Here is a 14,671-nt window from a genome sequence, read left to right on the forward strand (position 1 = left end):
CTATGTGATTGATCCAAAAAGTCGGAGAGAAACGCCTCATTCAAGGCCAGCAGTGTTTTGATTTCCACTTTTTGATCCATCTTCCCATAATAAATGTGAAAAAGATTTTTTTATTTTGAAGCTAGTGGAATTCAGTTCATTCAGCCTTGCCTCTTTCTTTCTCTCTCCCTCTCTTGTCTCCTGCACACTTGCTGGCTCCTCTTTCTCTGTGTGTTACCGACTGTCACCAAGACGACTTGCACCTCACAAATCATCTTGCACCTAAATCTGACGCCTAGAGTCATTAACAAAGTAATCCATTAATCTTCAAAGTTTTGACACTGGACCCCAGCACCCAGCCACATAAGAAGTTACACAGACGAAGCTACAGCCATTTCCTTCATGTATTCGTTGGGAGTTCAGTTCCCCCCTATTATTATATTTGTACAGTACCGGACATTCTTTGATTATGGTGCTGTATGAAGGCAATAATTCAAGCAGGAGGTCGAATATGGCGGTGATTTTGGATGCTACATTATATTATTTTTATAGTCGTTTGTTTATTATCAACGAAAAACCTAAAAGGCGTGAGACTGAAGGTATTGTATTCTCTTGTGTTTTGTGAAATTTGCAACATCTGAAGATTAACTGCGGGTGATAATAGATTACTGCGTTTAAAACACACATGTACGCAAACACACAAACACACGCAAACATGTAAATATATACACATTTACATATGCAGTGAACATAAAACGAAACAGTTTTAACAAAACGAGGATTTGCGTGGCATGCTTGAAGATGTGCGTTTGCTTTCACAAACGTTAATTTCAAATTAATTGCAAAGAAAAATAATAGTACTTCTATCTAAATGGTGAATTGGCAGGGTGGGGGGAGGGGGAGGGCAGGTTAAATCAAATTTAAGATGCACTTACATTCGTTATGACCCCGCAGTATTTACTAAATATATTCGCACTCAGGAAGGGATTCTTCATCATCAAGGAATTGTAAAGTGCTGGGATTGTGTTGAACTGGGTAAGATGGAAATAGTAGTGGTTTTGTAGGCCTCCGTTTTGCTTATACCGCAAACAAAGCTGTAAGGAAGTATGTGTCCTATCAATCTTGTTCGGCAAAAGGTCTGACAGCTTCTGGCCCCCAAGAACACATTTAAAGCTTCTCTCTGCTATGTTGAATACCATCAGCAAGAGTTTGAGAATTCTGCTTAGTACTTTAAATAGTTATCGAAGATATTTTAGCTCTTCGTCATAGCATATTCTACTGAGCTAGAACGCCGCATGGGGTGAGTGCATAGAAGATATTAGACCAACATTTAATCATTTATACTAGCTGTCTCCCCGTTAAGTTTGAATTGTTGGTTTCCACCCTAAGCTACAAATGGGGCGACCTTTTGCAATCAAATGGAGCTTTTGTATGTGAAATGTGTGTAGGTGTTGGCTTGCGGAGTTTTTCACAGCCTTTCTGCTGCATGGGCATGTGGGCGAAAACAAATCACACTGGGTTCAGTCTGTTAGCAATACAAAACGAGATGAAACAGAAAAGAACGTATTTTAAGCTATAAACGATGTTGTCTTTTATTAATACCTTGGAATATTTAGGGAAAAAAGACACCCATCTGACAGAGAACGTTTCAGTTCTGCAACCTCAACGGCTCGGAGACAACATGTTCTGGGGTGTATTTGTGCATCAGAAACAGTAGTTAGATTGTTACCATTTTGTGAGTATCCTCCTTGTGTTCTGAGCGGAATTCCGTGGATTTATATTGCTTTTGAGGGCAAAGATTTTAAGCTGATTCGAAAGTAGAAATGGCATTTCGATATCTCAGTTAAGGATAGTCATAAATATTGAGTAAATATCATACTTCTGTGAGATCTTTCGTTGCAAGTTAATCTTTGGAAATAGGGTAAACTTGGAATACATCAGTGTGTAACATTTCGGATCACGGCTAAGCCAGCCTTTTTAAAGCGTTCTCTCGTTAGAGGGGCTTTATTTGCGTGCACTGTACAGAAAGCAAGTTGACCGGACTATATCAGCTTACAAAATAATTTCGTTCAATCTGCCATGTGTAAAACTTGCGTTTTGTGGTATTTGATTAGTGTGATGTAGTCGATGTTCTGCTTATAATGTTCTGCTTAGGTAGCATCGTTCAGTTCGTCAATATGCACTTTAATTGTATCACTTTTAAAACATTGCTAGCTGCATAAAGAAAGTCTCTTATGTATTTTGGATAGGAAGATAAATTAGACAGCATGTCCTCAGGGAAACACTGACAGCGAGTATGCCGACAACATGGCGTCTCCTTCCTCGGCGCGCAGGCTCTGCCACATGGAAATTAATTTAATTTTTAAAATTGAGCACTAAGTGTAAGTTTTCTTCTTCCTGTTGTTTCACAATTTCAGAAGACTATATTTCCCACTTGCAATGCAGACATGGATTGTCCAAAACTGTACATATATATATTTGATTTTTAAAGGATGCATTAATTACCGCCGATGCCATCTAGTCTCAAAATATTATTTTTGAAATCAATAATCAAGATAAGGGAAATTTTTTGAGCAACAATTGTACGAATTAAATGATACACCATCACTCTCAGTTCACTTCTGGGTTTTATTCGTTGATGCGGGAAATAGGCACGGGAACGTCATATTGAAAGCTCATTTGAACTAAAAGGATTATTTATAAATGTTGAATTGGTGAATATGTTACACATCTTTTTTTATACTTCAAACTGGACTGTTAATTTGTGAAAGCAAATGTGGCGGCGTTCACTTTATGTGAAAAGACTGGGACATTTTAGAATAAATAAAGGACATACTGACAACAATTTTAAAAATAAGGTTCTTTCGTGCTTTATTTTAAACGGTTCAACGTTAAGCGGTAAGTACTAAATAAAACACCGGCATCGAAACAAGCCTGCTCGATGATTGATGTTGCATTTTTTAAAAATCAGGGTTGACCCTTATTTTTAAGAGTCGTGGTATATCTAGACACTGTGTCTTCAACAGCTAGAATATTAAATTTTCCAATCGTATTTCTTAATCAGATATTAGCTTAAAATGAATAACGTCAAACATTTTTAAATCCTGACGCCTTTTCCTCTTCTCTCTCTGCCTGTACAGGATTTTGTTTGGAAAACGGATGGAGAAACGGCGGCGAACAGTAATATTTCCTGACTGGAGAAATCTTGTTTATCAATTGCAATGTCTGTATCTTTTCTGTGTACATTATATGCATCTTGATCAAACAAAACATTATTAATGATTAAAAATTGAAGCTAGTAATGTCTTCTTGTAAATCCTTTCATTTCTTGCGTGGGAGAGAATCTGAGCCCTTTTCTTCTCGGCCTCAGCAAATGCAGCATTGGAGACAGATGCAAGCCACATGATAATGGATGATGTTACAGTGTGGGGGTTGAAACACTTGGTTGTAGTCACACAACACAAAGGAAATCTGACTACTGGGCTGAGTGTTTTACTGTGCATTACTGAACGAGTTTACATTTTCGCAAATATTGTTGAAGCAAAACAATCTATATGATTCATCGAAAGTAACATTACAAGCAACACAGTATTGCTGACAAAAAATTTATTGGTCTGAACTCGCTGTCCAGCGTATATCTCATTTGCAGCATGGAATGCATATCTAAACCAAAACGGTGGCAATTTTGTGTTCCATTTTAAGAATACTACAGTTACAGACTAAGTCCCTTTTCTTGGCGTTATTCCCACAATTGACCAAATTGCGTTTTTCATGAATACATTACTAACAGAAAACTACTTTTCTGTGTATTTTACAGGAATTTAAAAAAAAACATATATTTACCATGACTTAAAACACAAGGCTGAACAGAACCAAGTAAATAGTCAATGTACAGTTCTCTTTATAAATATGCGACAATGGGGATAAATAATATTTAAAACACTTAGAATATTCTCCTTTGCAAGAGCAAATAAATAAATTTGAATGTTCACCAGCATACACACATACTGAAAGATGGACAAGAACCCTTATTTGCCCAGGGAAGCCCTGTACAAGCACTTTGATCTTGTTTAACCATTCAATGTAAAGAAGTGCAATATAAACCATTTTACTGTTCCTCGCAAGGAAAGATAAAGCACAAACAAATTCACGTTTAAGTATTTTTTTTTAGAAAATTTGTTCATATACCCTGTTCCATAGAGTAGAAGATTATATATGCAAAGTTCTGTAAGCCTTAGTACTTCACTTCTACTATTGAATGTTAAGGCTGGAGTCCATGAAAAGAACAATCACTAATCAGAGACAGAGCAATGCAAGCAATGATTGGTTGTCAATAGGTACATTACATGTAAACTATAAGGGTTGATAATAAACCAAAAAAGGCAAGGGGGAAAGAGGGAGTGTAATCATAGATAGCATGACTCGAAGCATGAGAAAGTGATAGTCTATCAAGAGCTAACTGGTCCATTACAGATGGGTCAGCTTGGGTGCTTCCTGAATTCTTCCCTGAGACGGATGGTGCGAAGAAAGGTCTGTATACGTGGGATGTGGGTCACAAGGTCCATGGTGATGGTTGCTTGTCATTGGCCCTGCGCTGTTGTAGTCAATGTTTCCAGAGGGAGGATGACCGAGGTGGGTTAGGCTGAAAAGGGAAGGCCCAGAGCTCGGCATGGAGTCCACAAAGTTTCCTCCAACATAGACTGGGCTACCCTGTAAATGAGGAGTCCCATAGCCGCCATTGCCTTGAAGCGGGTGTGTGTCATACTCAGGCGTCACAGCTGCCGTCCCAGCATACCTCTTCGGTGGAGGTGGACAACTGTTGAGGGGTCCGGGATAAGACGTAGGAATAGCATAGGCGTTTTGATGAGGTTTGCTGAAGGACGTAGGCGAGTGGGGGTCGTATGGAGCACTGGTTGTCAGGGGATGCATCGAGTTTACATATCCTCCTGCTGTTGATGGTGGAATGGGGCTTCTGCAGGGCGACTGTCCACCAGAGGAAGTTAGCATGCCTTTTGCTTTCTGATCCTTTTTGTATTTCATTCTACGATTTTGGAACCAGATTTTAATCTGTCTTTCAGTGAGGTTTAAGAGGTTGGCCATTTCGACCCTCCGGGGCCTGCAAAGGTAGCGGTTAAAGTGAAATTCCTTCTCCAATTCCACCAGCTGAGCACTGGTGTATGCTGTGCGTGCCCTCTTGGAGGCTGGGCCCGGAGGACTTTTCTCACCAGCAGAACTTTCAACTGTAAAGAAGAACAAATCAATGATCACATCGAGCCATCCATACATGTTGGAAATACGGCATTTGCGATATATTTACATATCATAAACTTTATGACACATTCTAATATATTTTCAATTAATTACATCAACATATAATCCCATCATTAAAATCTTAATGGCTCAGTCTCCACATTCAAAATCCCGCAAGATCTTTACTTATTTTCCAAATTATCATCCTTAGTGTTGGTGACATAGTCATGCATCGGCCATGACTAATTCCAATCAAGGAGGTAGGTTTGAATCGGTAATGCAAAAGCCGCATTAATTTGACCCATGCTGCAATCAGTAGAGCAGCCTTTTAAAACAAAAGGCAATGCACGTCAACGGCATTGAATTACCAATTTCTAGACATATCTAATCATGATCTTTGGTCGTACTTCGAAATAAATACTGACTTCAGGTTATCTGACTCACTTCACGTACCAATATCAACAAGATACAATCCTTCCGCCACTCCCCCTTCCCCATTCACTTATTTATGCCACAATAGTATCAAACACAATAAGAACGATCATTTTAAAGCGAAGGGGTGATAGCTAAGAAAGCATTTGACTAGAGACACGTTATTACATGTTTAATACAAGTAAGGATTAATTAGGTCCACTCATCGTAAGTCTGGAATAAAGACGGGAAAATGCTGGAAACGTTGAGCAAGCATCTGGAGAGAAAAATACAATTAACACCATCTTCTATCAGAACTGGAAAAAGTTAGGGATGTCAACGTTTTTAAGTAAGTGTGGGGGGTGTGGGGTGTGGGGGGGGGGGGGGGGAGGGGGGGGCGAACTTCCTTAAAACCTAGCCATCACCAATTTTTCCTCGTTCCGATGAAAGAGCACCGTTCTGAAACATTAGACTGTAGTTCTCTCTCCATAGATGCTGTCAGGCCTGCTGAATATTTCGAGCACTGTCGGTTTCATTGCAAATTTTCAGCACCTGCAACATTTTACTTTTGTTTCATGATTTGAAGTCACGTTACCATTTCCCATTTGATCTCCATAAAATGCATTATTTGTATAAAATTGATGGAAACCCCTTACATATATGTCTCTCAATACACGTATGCTTGTGTGCTTGCAGTTGTAGGCCACAGATTCAAATCTGATATCTAAATATCATTAAACCATTAGGACTAGTACAAACAGTTCATTTGTCTGTAAATTTGGTAATCACTTGTTAGTAATTTATTTATATCAGTTGGAATTGAGTGTGTGAATATGATTACATATTTGCAGATGAGCAATGGATATTGCAAGTCCAATCATGTATGCGAAGATTATTCAAACTTAAAATGTGGTAGAGCATAGTAGTTCGGTCGAAAACCTGGGCCTTTTATATTTAATTGTCCATATGCAGAATATTGGCACACTGCTGAATATTTTTTTTAATCGTGTTATATGAATATCATCTTTTAAGTTCAGTGTAATTATGCACGTATACAATAACATCATTAATATATAACTGGTATAATTGACGCAGATGCGAATTTTCGACGAGAGGATGTGTGCGTTTGTGTGCAAGAGTGATGGCAGAGGGAGAGAGGGAAGAGGAGAGGCGAGGCAGAGAGAGGGGGAGGGGAGAAATGGGGAAGAGAGGGGGAGAGGAATAGAAAGGCTGACGTGCACTTTCTCAAACTGTTTCCCGGTAATGTGCTTCAAATTGCCTAAATTAAATTTACTAAATATTAGTTAATGAACTAATTGCCTCATTACGGTCTAATAATGCCCCATACATTATTTTTTGCTCCAGGTTCCAGAACTATTGAAATTATTGTTGCTTAGATATTATGAGGATGAGGGCGTAGCCAGTAGAGTTCCAGTAGCTCCATTAGAAATACTACCCGCTGTATAAACATGTCGACTGATAATCAAAAGGTAAAACAGGGCACTTTATACCTGAACTGGAACTGCTGGTTTTTTGCTTGGCGTTTTGGCGCGACTCTTTCATCCACGGGAATATTTGTTTACTAATGGTGGTTTGTGAGGTAAGTGTAGGATTTTTGTTTGTGCTGGACTGGGTCGAGTTGCTGCTGGTATTTTGGGGTGGTGAGACAGATGGTGGTGGTGGAGGTGGTGGAGGAGGAGGTGGTGGCTGCTTCTGTTGCGGTTGCTCAGCAATAACTGGGTGGTGGCTCGGTTGGCTGGCACTGGTTCGCATGCAACTTTCATTGATTTCGTTAGGTTTGTGATGGGGAACAGTGCTGGCCGGTGACTGCAGAGAGCAGGCGGGCCGATGATAGTCGTTTTCCACGTGGGACGAAGGCGGGTATTGCTGCTGACTGGCATTGTAGTTAAAACCATTTGCTCCTTGGTATGTGTAACCACCGAAAATTGCAGAGCTGTCGTAGTATGTCGCCTTTTGCATCTCGTTGTTTCCCAATATTTATTTCGCAAACTGACAGGGTCTTGACACCCTTATAGAATAACATTGGCACCCTGTGTCACGTGACTCTCTTCTTCCAATGGCCTCCTCGGGTAGACCTGGGGTTACAAGAAACAAAACCATAATGGCGAAATGGTACAAATCCATCTTACTCTCAATAGCAACTGACATGAAAAGCCATAAAAAGTGTGCAGCAATATTTGGTCACACAGCTTAGCCCTGGGCAACCTGCATATAACAACGGTTTAAAACTGATTCTCAGCGGTAAATGCTCAGTGTGGTTGCACTGCGAACGATCGGTAGCTGTAGTTTGCAGCTTTTTTATTTAATTCTGTCTCATCGGGGAAATGCAGTGCTACATGTGGGTTCACGTGAAAGAAGGATTTCGGTAGGTTAAACTAGGAGCAGCCTTCTTCTTAGGTAGTTGAAAAGAAGCACTTTCCGTGTAAAGACATTTTTTCAAGCCTCTGGAAACGGCTTTGCGTTATGTACATCTGTGTAAACGGGATTCAGTGATAAATAAGTGTTTCGTTACATCTCAGTCAGATCGAATGAGATGAAATTTAAGTGCTGTAATTATTGTAATGAGTTCGTGTTTTTTTAAAAGTGGGACCGAAAGAAACTAACTTGAGAGGTTCTAACTTCCTGCAAAGAAACACAAATATATATGTAAGCACCAAATCATGTAGGGGCTAACTTTAATTTTGATAACTAGCAGGTTAATTGTGGCGCTGTGTTACTTAAAAAATATATATTTGAAGTTTTTGCCCGCTGCCTGAATCGTGGTGTTAGTTTGCATTTGTACATTCCTTTCTTGTAAATAGACACCACTGGTATTGCAACAAAGCTGTTTCTGCAGAAAAGGAACTCGGTTTAAAATACATTACTCGTCACTTTCCCACCCGGGACGTGGAGCAAGCACTTCATTAATTGCACTGTGGCTAATATCATTGCACTAAAAGTAGTATTTGTTTCGGCGACTCAGATTTAGCCACACTGGCCGGCAGATCAGTCTTGGTTTTTTTCCCTGTTGATTCCACTTTTAACAGGTCACCATTTGCTGTGGCGGAAATTTCCAAGGGTTCCTTTTACTGTTTGAATTCTACCTGCTAAAAGCATGATGGATCGGAAAGGACCAGGAACCTGAAAAACTGGCGTTCTTCTGCATGACCACGGTGTGAACTTTTCTTCCAACCAAACGATAATAGGCTCTGTCTCTGAAACTGCTCTTAATTTGATGTATGGGGGTCACTGGGCCGGGGGAAGAGTTGGGAGCCCAGCCCACAGAAAGCGTCTGCATCACGAGAAACAGGCAGGGAACTGAGCACTATTCTATCTATTCAAGTGGTTCAGTCCATTATCATCTTTTTTTAAAAATGTGCAATCCTTATATCTCGTTTTAAGGGTAGTTTTAATGTGCTTCTACAGTGGAATAAAAATCGATGAAAAGGACAAAATAAAATTGTTTTCAGCATCGCATGTATACAAAGCTCACCTTGGGCCTACAGATCTTTGTTTAATGTACCAAAATAAAATCCGGGTATTTTGTCACGGGTGTGAACTTTCAATAGGCTAAGGTATCTATAGGTCGGTTGTCATGACGAGATTTTTCTTTATTTTGAGAAAGAAATATGGCCTAGGCGAGCAAGCCATTGTTTGCTGGGCCTCTCTTTGCTGCAGCTACACTGATACAAAGGAAAATACACCAGTAAAGCAAGCCCATCCATTTTGTTATGCTGGCAGTGACATAGTTCCAACTCCTGGTAAACAGGGCTCCCTTACACATTTTAAACCTGCTCGTTTAAAAGGCAATCCTCCTGTTTTGTACGTTTTTGTTGACCAACCAAATTTCATCTTCTAATCTTGTTCATTCCTATACTTCTGTAAACATTTTTCGTACCATCCCAATGAATATGACCTGAACTTGGAGCTGTCTCCACTATATTTTTTAGAGCTCTCGGCAAAAGCGAAGAGTTTGAGATCAGTAGGGGGGGGGGGGGGGGGGGGGGGGGGGGGGTGCATAGCTGTGCTAAGTATAGATTCGGAATAGTATTTGTTTCTATTTTTGAAATTGAACGCTTGGAGCAATAAAATGCATTTGAAAAATGATTGTGACGTCCTGTGTTAAGCATGAATCATCTGCTTTGTTGTTATTCGCAGCACTGCATGTTCCCGAAGCATTTTGTAAATTTGAAACAATTAAATAATGAATGGTAGGTCAGTGACTGTCCAGTGCCTGAAACCGCAGGCCCCTGGTAGGTTTAACGAGTTGGTTACCACCATAGGGGACAATAGCATACATGTTATTGAATTATTGAGTTTTACTGTTAAGGAGTTGTCAATAATTCGCTTTTTTTTCGAGATATTCTGACTATATTATCAGAACTCCTTCTCAAGCATGTAGGTATAAACAATTGGTAAAAAGCTGTGGTTTATTCCTTCTATTGTGAAAAGCAATTGGAAATTCTTAATAATAGGAGCTGACACTTCAGCATTTCCCCTTGGTTTCTCAGACTTGCGTGCTGTCCGCCATTTTCCTTCCAACATTAACCACAAGCGAACTCACCTGTGCAAACGCTCTGCATCTGATTCTACGCGATTGCAACTCAATGTGTTGTAAATCGATTTCCTCATTGTCCTAACCTTTTTCTAAAACAAGATCACCCTGGAGTACTATGCCTTCTCATTCTCCTTACATGTTTCAATACAGAAATGGTATGTGACTGCACACAGACACCTTGAATTGAACACGCATAAACTATTTTACTCTTACAGAAACACATTTTCCACTGCCTATCAGACGTGAAGTTCCCCAATAGAGTGAAAGACGGGAGTCATAAACAAACAAAATTTCCACAATATTAGATATTTCTTAAATTAATCTAAACCCTTTTCCAAATCTTATTGCAGCTAAGCCCAAACGGAAATGCGTGTTTGTAAACAAAGTTGCTCCCCAAACAGATTTCCGCATTCCCTGCAACATCAGCAAGGATAAGCAAGGTAAAAGAAAAGGTTGAAAATGAATCAATGGAACACATAATCTACCAAGTGCAATAATATATGTTTCTAACTTCATGTGTCTAGATGTGCCCCAGGCGGCAGTGTAGGCAGTAATAAACTCGCAAAACTTGGAAAATGTAGAGGAAAATATCAACGGTGCGGGAGAAATAGAAAATAGAAATAAAATACTTGAATTCGAAGCCTACGGGTATCAGTCACGATGTGAAAGGAAGCTATAGCATGTGAACTCTTCTTGAACCGAGATTTAAGTCATATGGTCATAAATCACTGGGACATAAACTCCGCCATTCACGAGTGATAGCCTATTTGTGCCAGCTTACCTTAGCCTCTGACGATAGACGCAGACCACGGCACAATATTTTCAGATTCACCGGGGAAATCGATAAGCAGGAGTTTCAAAACTTCCAAATTAAGTAGAATGAAGGCCAAACAGTTGCTCTTACACGCTGAAAGTCACTCGTTGACGACCGCGGCAAATGGGATAAGGAAAATGGTAGAGCGGCAAAGAAGTGGCGAGAAGGCTTTTGGATGGACAGCCCTGTGATTATGGCAGCTCGCCCTGGTCAGGGAGATAAGACTACTATCAGCTTTCCTGGCTGCTCTTATCTAATACCAAAGAAATGGGGTATGTTTCTTATGAATATTGAATGGTAAAAGCGCGGATTTTAAGATTGCTGTGTGAGAGTATTGAACAGAGAGGCTGGGTAAACTCCCCCGAAACATAGCGTCACAAATGAACATTATGCAAATTAACCAACGCGGAGGACACAAACTCCCTGGTTTGGCAATCATTAAATCTTTACAATCATAACTTGAATCCAACTCGCCCCATTTCAACCAACTCACGTGCTAATAATTATATTGAGAAACAATAACCACAATCAAATGTGCCTTTGAACTTCCGCATTGAAAGTGCTGCATTAACTTTTCTTAACACCTTGTTGCAAAGAAAGGTCTTTGTTTGAAGTACAGCATGAGAATAGTGCAGAGGAAATATGACACAAGGGTGAAAATACAGCCGGTTTCAAACAGGTTCAATTGGTTCTAAAGCAGGGCCAATGTGTTTTTACCCCGTATTGAGAAAACTGTAGGCGTTAACGATGCTGAAGTAAAAGTGTTTCAGACACAGGAGCGAAAAGTTACACTTCAGAAGCAAAACCGAGACAGAGGAGGCGAGAACTGAAGGAGTAGACGAGCTATAGTCACCACTAATGCATACCAATGCTTCTGTCGTTTATGGCTACGTAAGATTTATGACTTCATGCACTAAGTCTGTAAACAGAGCACTAAAGTGAAAACACTTGCTCCTATCGCTTTATTGCGATGCAACTGCTTGAAAGGGAAAGCCAACCAGCGTAGGAGGGAAGATAGGGACAAAAATTCACTCGTTTGCAACTTTTCAAGTAAGCCGCCCAATGTTCTATCTGTAGTGAAGTGCTTTATTGTCAATGATCAGTCCTTCCACTTTCCTTAAAACTGCTGACTCCAACTTTTTTCTCTCTTTCTCTTGACATTGTAGGAAGATGGCAAAAAAAGTAACAACACGGATGGTGGATTTTTAAAAAAACTTTCTATAACTTAGTTTGATTCAAGTGTGTTTCAGTTAAAAGGCGACTGGATAGAAATTGGAAGCGTCTGCTTTATGTGAGCGTGTCTTCTGAAATCATCGCGCAAGCTCGTTGGGTGCAGTGAACTAAAATACTGGCTAAGAAATGTTTTACGCATTTATGATTGACGACTCTCCATGCAGCTAGTTGCTAAGTTCCGCAAAGAGAACCGAAGAGAGGAGTAAACGCTTGGCTTGATCCAAACGATAGATAGATTCCTTTTTTTAAAACAAGGTGCCTATGACTATTACAGCCGTTGGCACTTCCATTTCTAAAATACCTTGCTCGAAATTCGAAGACCATACCCGATAGTTTACATTTCCGCCAGCCATTTTTTAATAATTACAAATGCAGTCTGTAATGAATTAAAATCCATTTCATGGCCGAGAATCTATGCTTGATGTAATTTCTTCTGCAGTTGATACATTTATTGTTTATTTATTCGACTAACCAAAAAAAAGCATGTGTAATTTCGCATTGTTATCGCATACTGTGGTCCTTTTAGCAGATGTTCAGCATCAGCGGCCGCCGGCACGAGGGCTAATAAATATGAAATCTTGCAATGTTTGCATTTGGGGCTTTTAACGACCATATGTATTTTGTTAAATCAGAATAGTACACAAAACTCACCGAAAGTTTGTTCAGTCTCACTGAAAAGTCTCTGATTGCAGAATTGTTATTTAGTATAAAGTCTGGAACGGAAACGAGAAACCATTAATTTCCACGGAATTAAAGAAAAGGAGCTGGAGAGCTGAACCCCCCTCCCCCATCGGTTTAAGTAAATCGACTAATTCTGCGTGGATTATTAACGGGCAGAAGGACAAACAATCTAGCCCCTTAAAAAAAATTGTATACATATGATAATATTGCAAAATAATCTCTGATCTATGTTAAGGTTCCTGTGCAATATTGAACGAAATATTTCAAGCCCAGGATGTATGTTACAAAACTCTTATAGATTCTCTGTGCGTCGCTCCTAATAAGGCACTTTATGTATGTATCGTTTTCAAATATGTCCGTACGAATCCAGCTCTCATTTGCTCTCAAACACTGTTAAAAAACTATTATTTGTGTGTCGTTTAGCCTTGTCAAATTTGCACCAAGGCTGGATATTAAATCAGCAAGAAACAGTGACGTGTAACCCCAACTGCAATTAAATTGTTAATGTGTTATGAAAAAAATATTTGCCCAGTGTTTGCATTTAACTTTGCGTCGGCAAATGAAGTGAGGGGAAAGAAAGGCCCCAGATATATTGCAAGAATTAAATAGAGAAGGCAAATAGAGGGTTCAAAGTCCAATGGAAAGTATCAACCACACCAATGCTTATTGCGTGGGCAAGGCACAATTGAGCCATAATTGTTCGCAAAGTAATGATATCTTCCAATAAAAGCATTGCTTGACACCCATGCCGCGTAGAACCGAAAATATGGCAGAAAATAACTTTGCTTATTCACAATGATTTTTAAAAATCTAACCATCCCCTACCCCCCCCCCCCCCCCCCCCCCCCCCACTCCCAGCCGATTTGTTTTTGGTTTTACGCGATTGGTAGAATTACGGTAGGGTACTGATCTGGCTATCAATAATTGCCAATGTGATTTGTCATATCTAAAAAGAAGTAAAGCATTCGTTAAAGCAGATTGCATTGGCACGGCTGTCCCAGAACACCGAAAACATAAATCAAATCGCAACACCCTGACCTTTCATGAGCAGGACTCACTGGTGGGTGCAATTTTATAGAACATTTGCACCCCCAGCATATCATAACGAGTGTTTTTCCAGCCTTTTATTCATCGCGCAGCCATTCTTTACTTTAAAGCATGGCTGTACTGGTTTGGGCTGTATCGTCTTTTTATTTATTTCGTTAAATCCTCGAGACAATCAGTATTCCAACGCAATGACGGCCTGCTAGTAAAATACTCCCCCCCCCCCCCCCCCCCCCCCCAAACCACCACCATCACACACCCAATTCAGCCTGCTTTATGCCTTACATTAATCAAATACCACCACTGTGAAGATGAACAAACAGGGACATTTTTTAAGCAACAGTGATTTAAAATTGCAACCTTTGACGAGCTGTCTCACCCCCCCCCCCCCCCCAGACGCACAAAATCGCTACACGTCACATATAGAAGCACAAAATGTAATGCTCCTTAATGCACATTAAGCGATGTGATTCATTGAGATTTCAACAACACACGCTTAAGTAACGCAAAACATAAATAACCTCATCCTAGAGATACTACAATTCACAAACTAACTGGGTGGATTTCTAAAATGGACGAAGAACCATTCATTGGAGCACATTACATAATAAATCAAATGCCAGAACCAGTACATGCGTCCAGCCAGATACAATACACATTCCTATAAACAGCTACAAGAGCCGGAAATATTGACGTTAAAT

The 14,671-nt window shown here is 39.9% G+C and overlaps 1 protein-coding gene and 2 long non-coding RNA genes across 6 annotated transcripts in view; 2 read left to right on the plus strand and 1 right to left on the minus strand.

Moving 5' to 3' along the window:
- Window positions 1-44: 44 nt before the first annotated feature.
- LOC119966069 lies at window positions 45-3,281 on the plus strand. The gene is made up of 2 exons (XR_005460669.1): window positions 45-578; window positions 3,120-3,281. It is a non-coding gene; the product is annotated as an uncharacterized LOC119966069 (long non-coding RNA).
- Window positions 3,282-3,570: 289 nt separating this feature from the next.
- LOC119966062 (homeobox protein Hox-A3) overlaps window positions 3,571-14,671 on the minus strand; it is a 44,454-nt gene continuing 33,353 nt past the window's right edge. For 3 of the 4 annotated variants that reach the window (XM_038797259.1, XM_038797258.1, XM_038797257.1), the window contains exons 2-3: window positions 7,152-7,736; window positions 3,571-5,219 (exon numbers count right to left, since the gene is read on the minus strand). In XM_038797259.1, the coding sequence (XP_038653187.1) occupies window positions 4,447-5,219; window positions 7,152-7,620 (1,242 nt within the window). In that variant the 5' untranslated portion in view covers window positions 7,621-7,736 and the 3' untranslated portion in view covers window positions 3,571-4,446. Of the gene's footprint in view, window positions 5,220-7,151; window positions 7,737-10,979; window positions 11,167-14,671 lie in introns of those variants that run through there. The other variant, XM_038797256.1, reaches the window with a different exon arrangement.
- LOC119966070 lies at window positions 11,324-13,447 on the plus strand. Its single transcript, XR_005460670.1, has 2 exons — window positions 11,324-12,062; window positions 12,179-13,447. It is a non-coding gene; the product is annotated as an uncharacterized LOC119966070 (long non-coding RNA).

Source organism: Scyliorhinus canicula, chromosome 5 (genome assembly GCF_902713615.1).
Source record: "Scyliorhinus canicula chromosome 5, sScyCan1.1, whole genome shotgun sequence".
NCBI classification, from domain to species: Eukaryota; Metazoa; Chordata; class Chondrichthyes; order Carcharhiniformes; family Scyliorhinidae; genus Scyliorhinus; species Scyliorhinus canicula.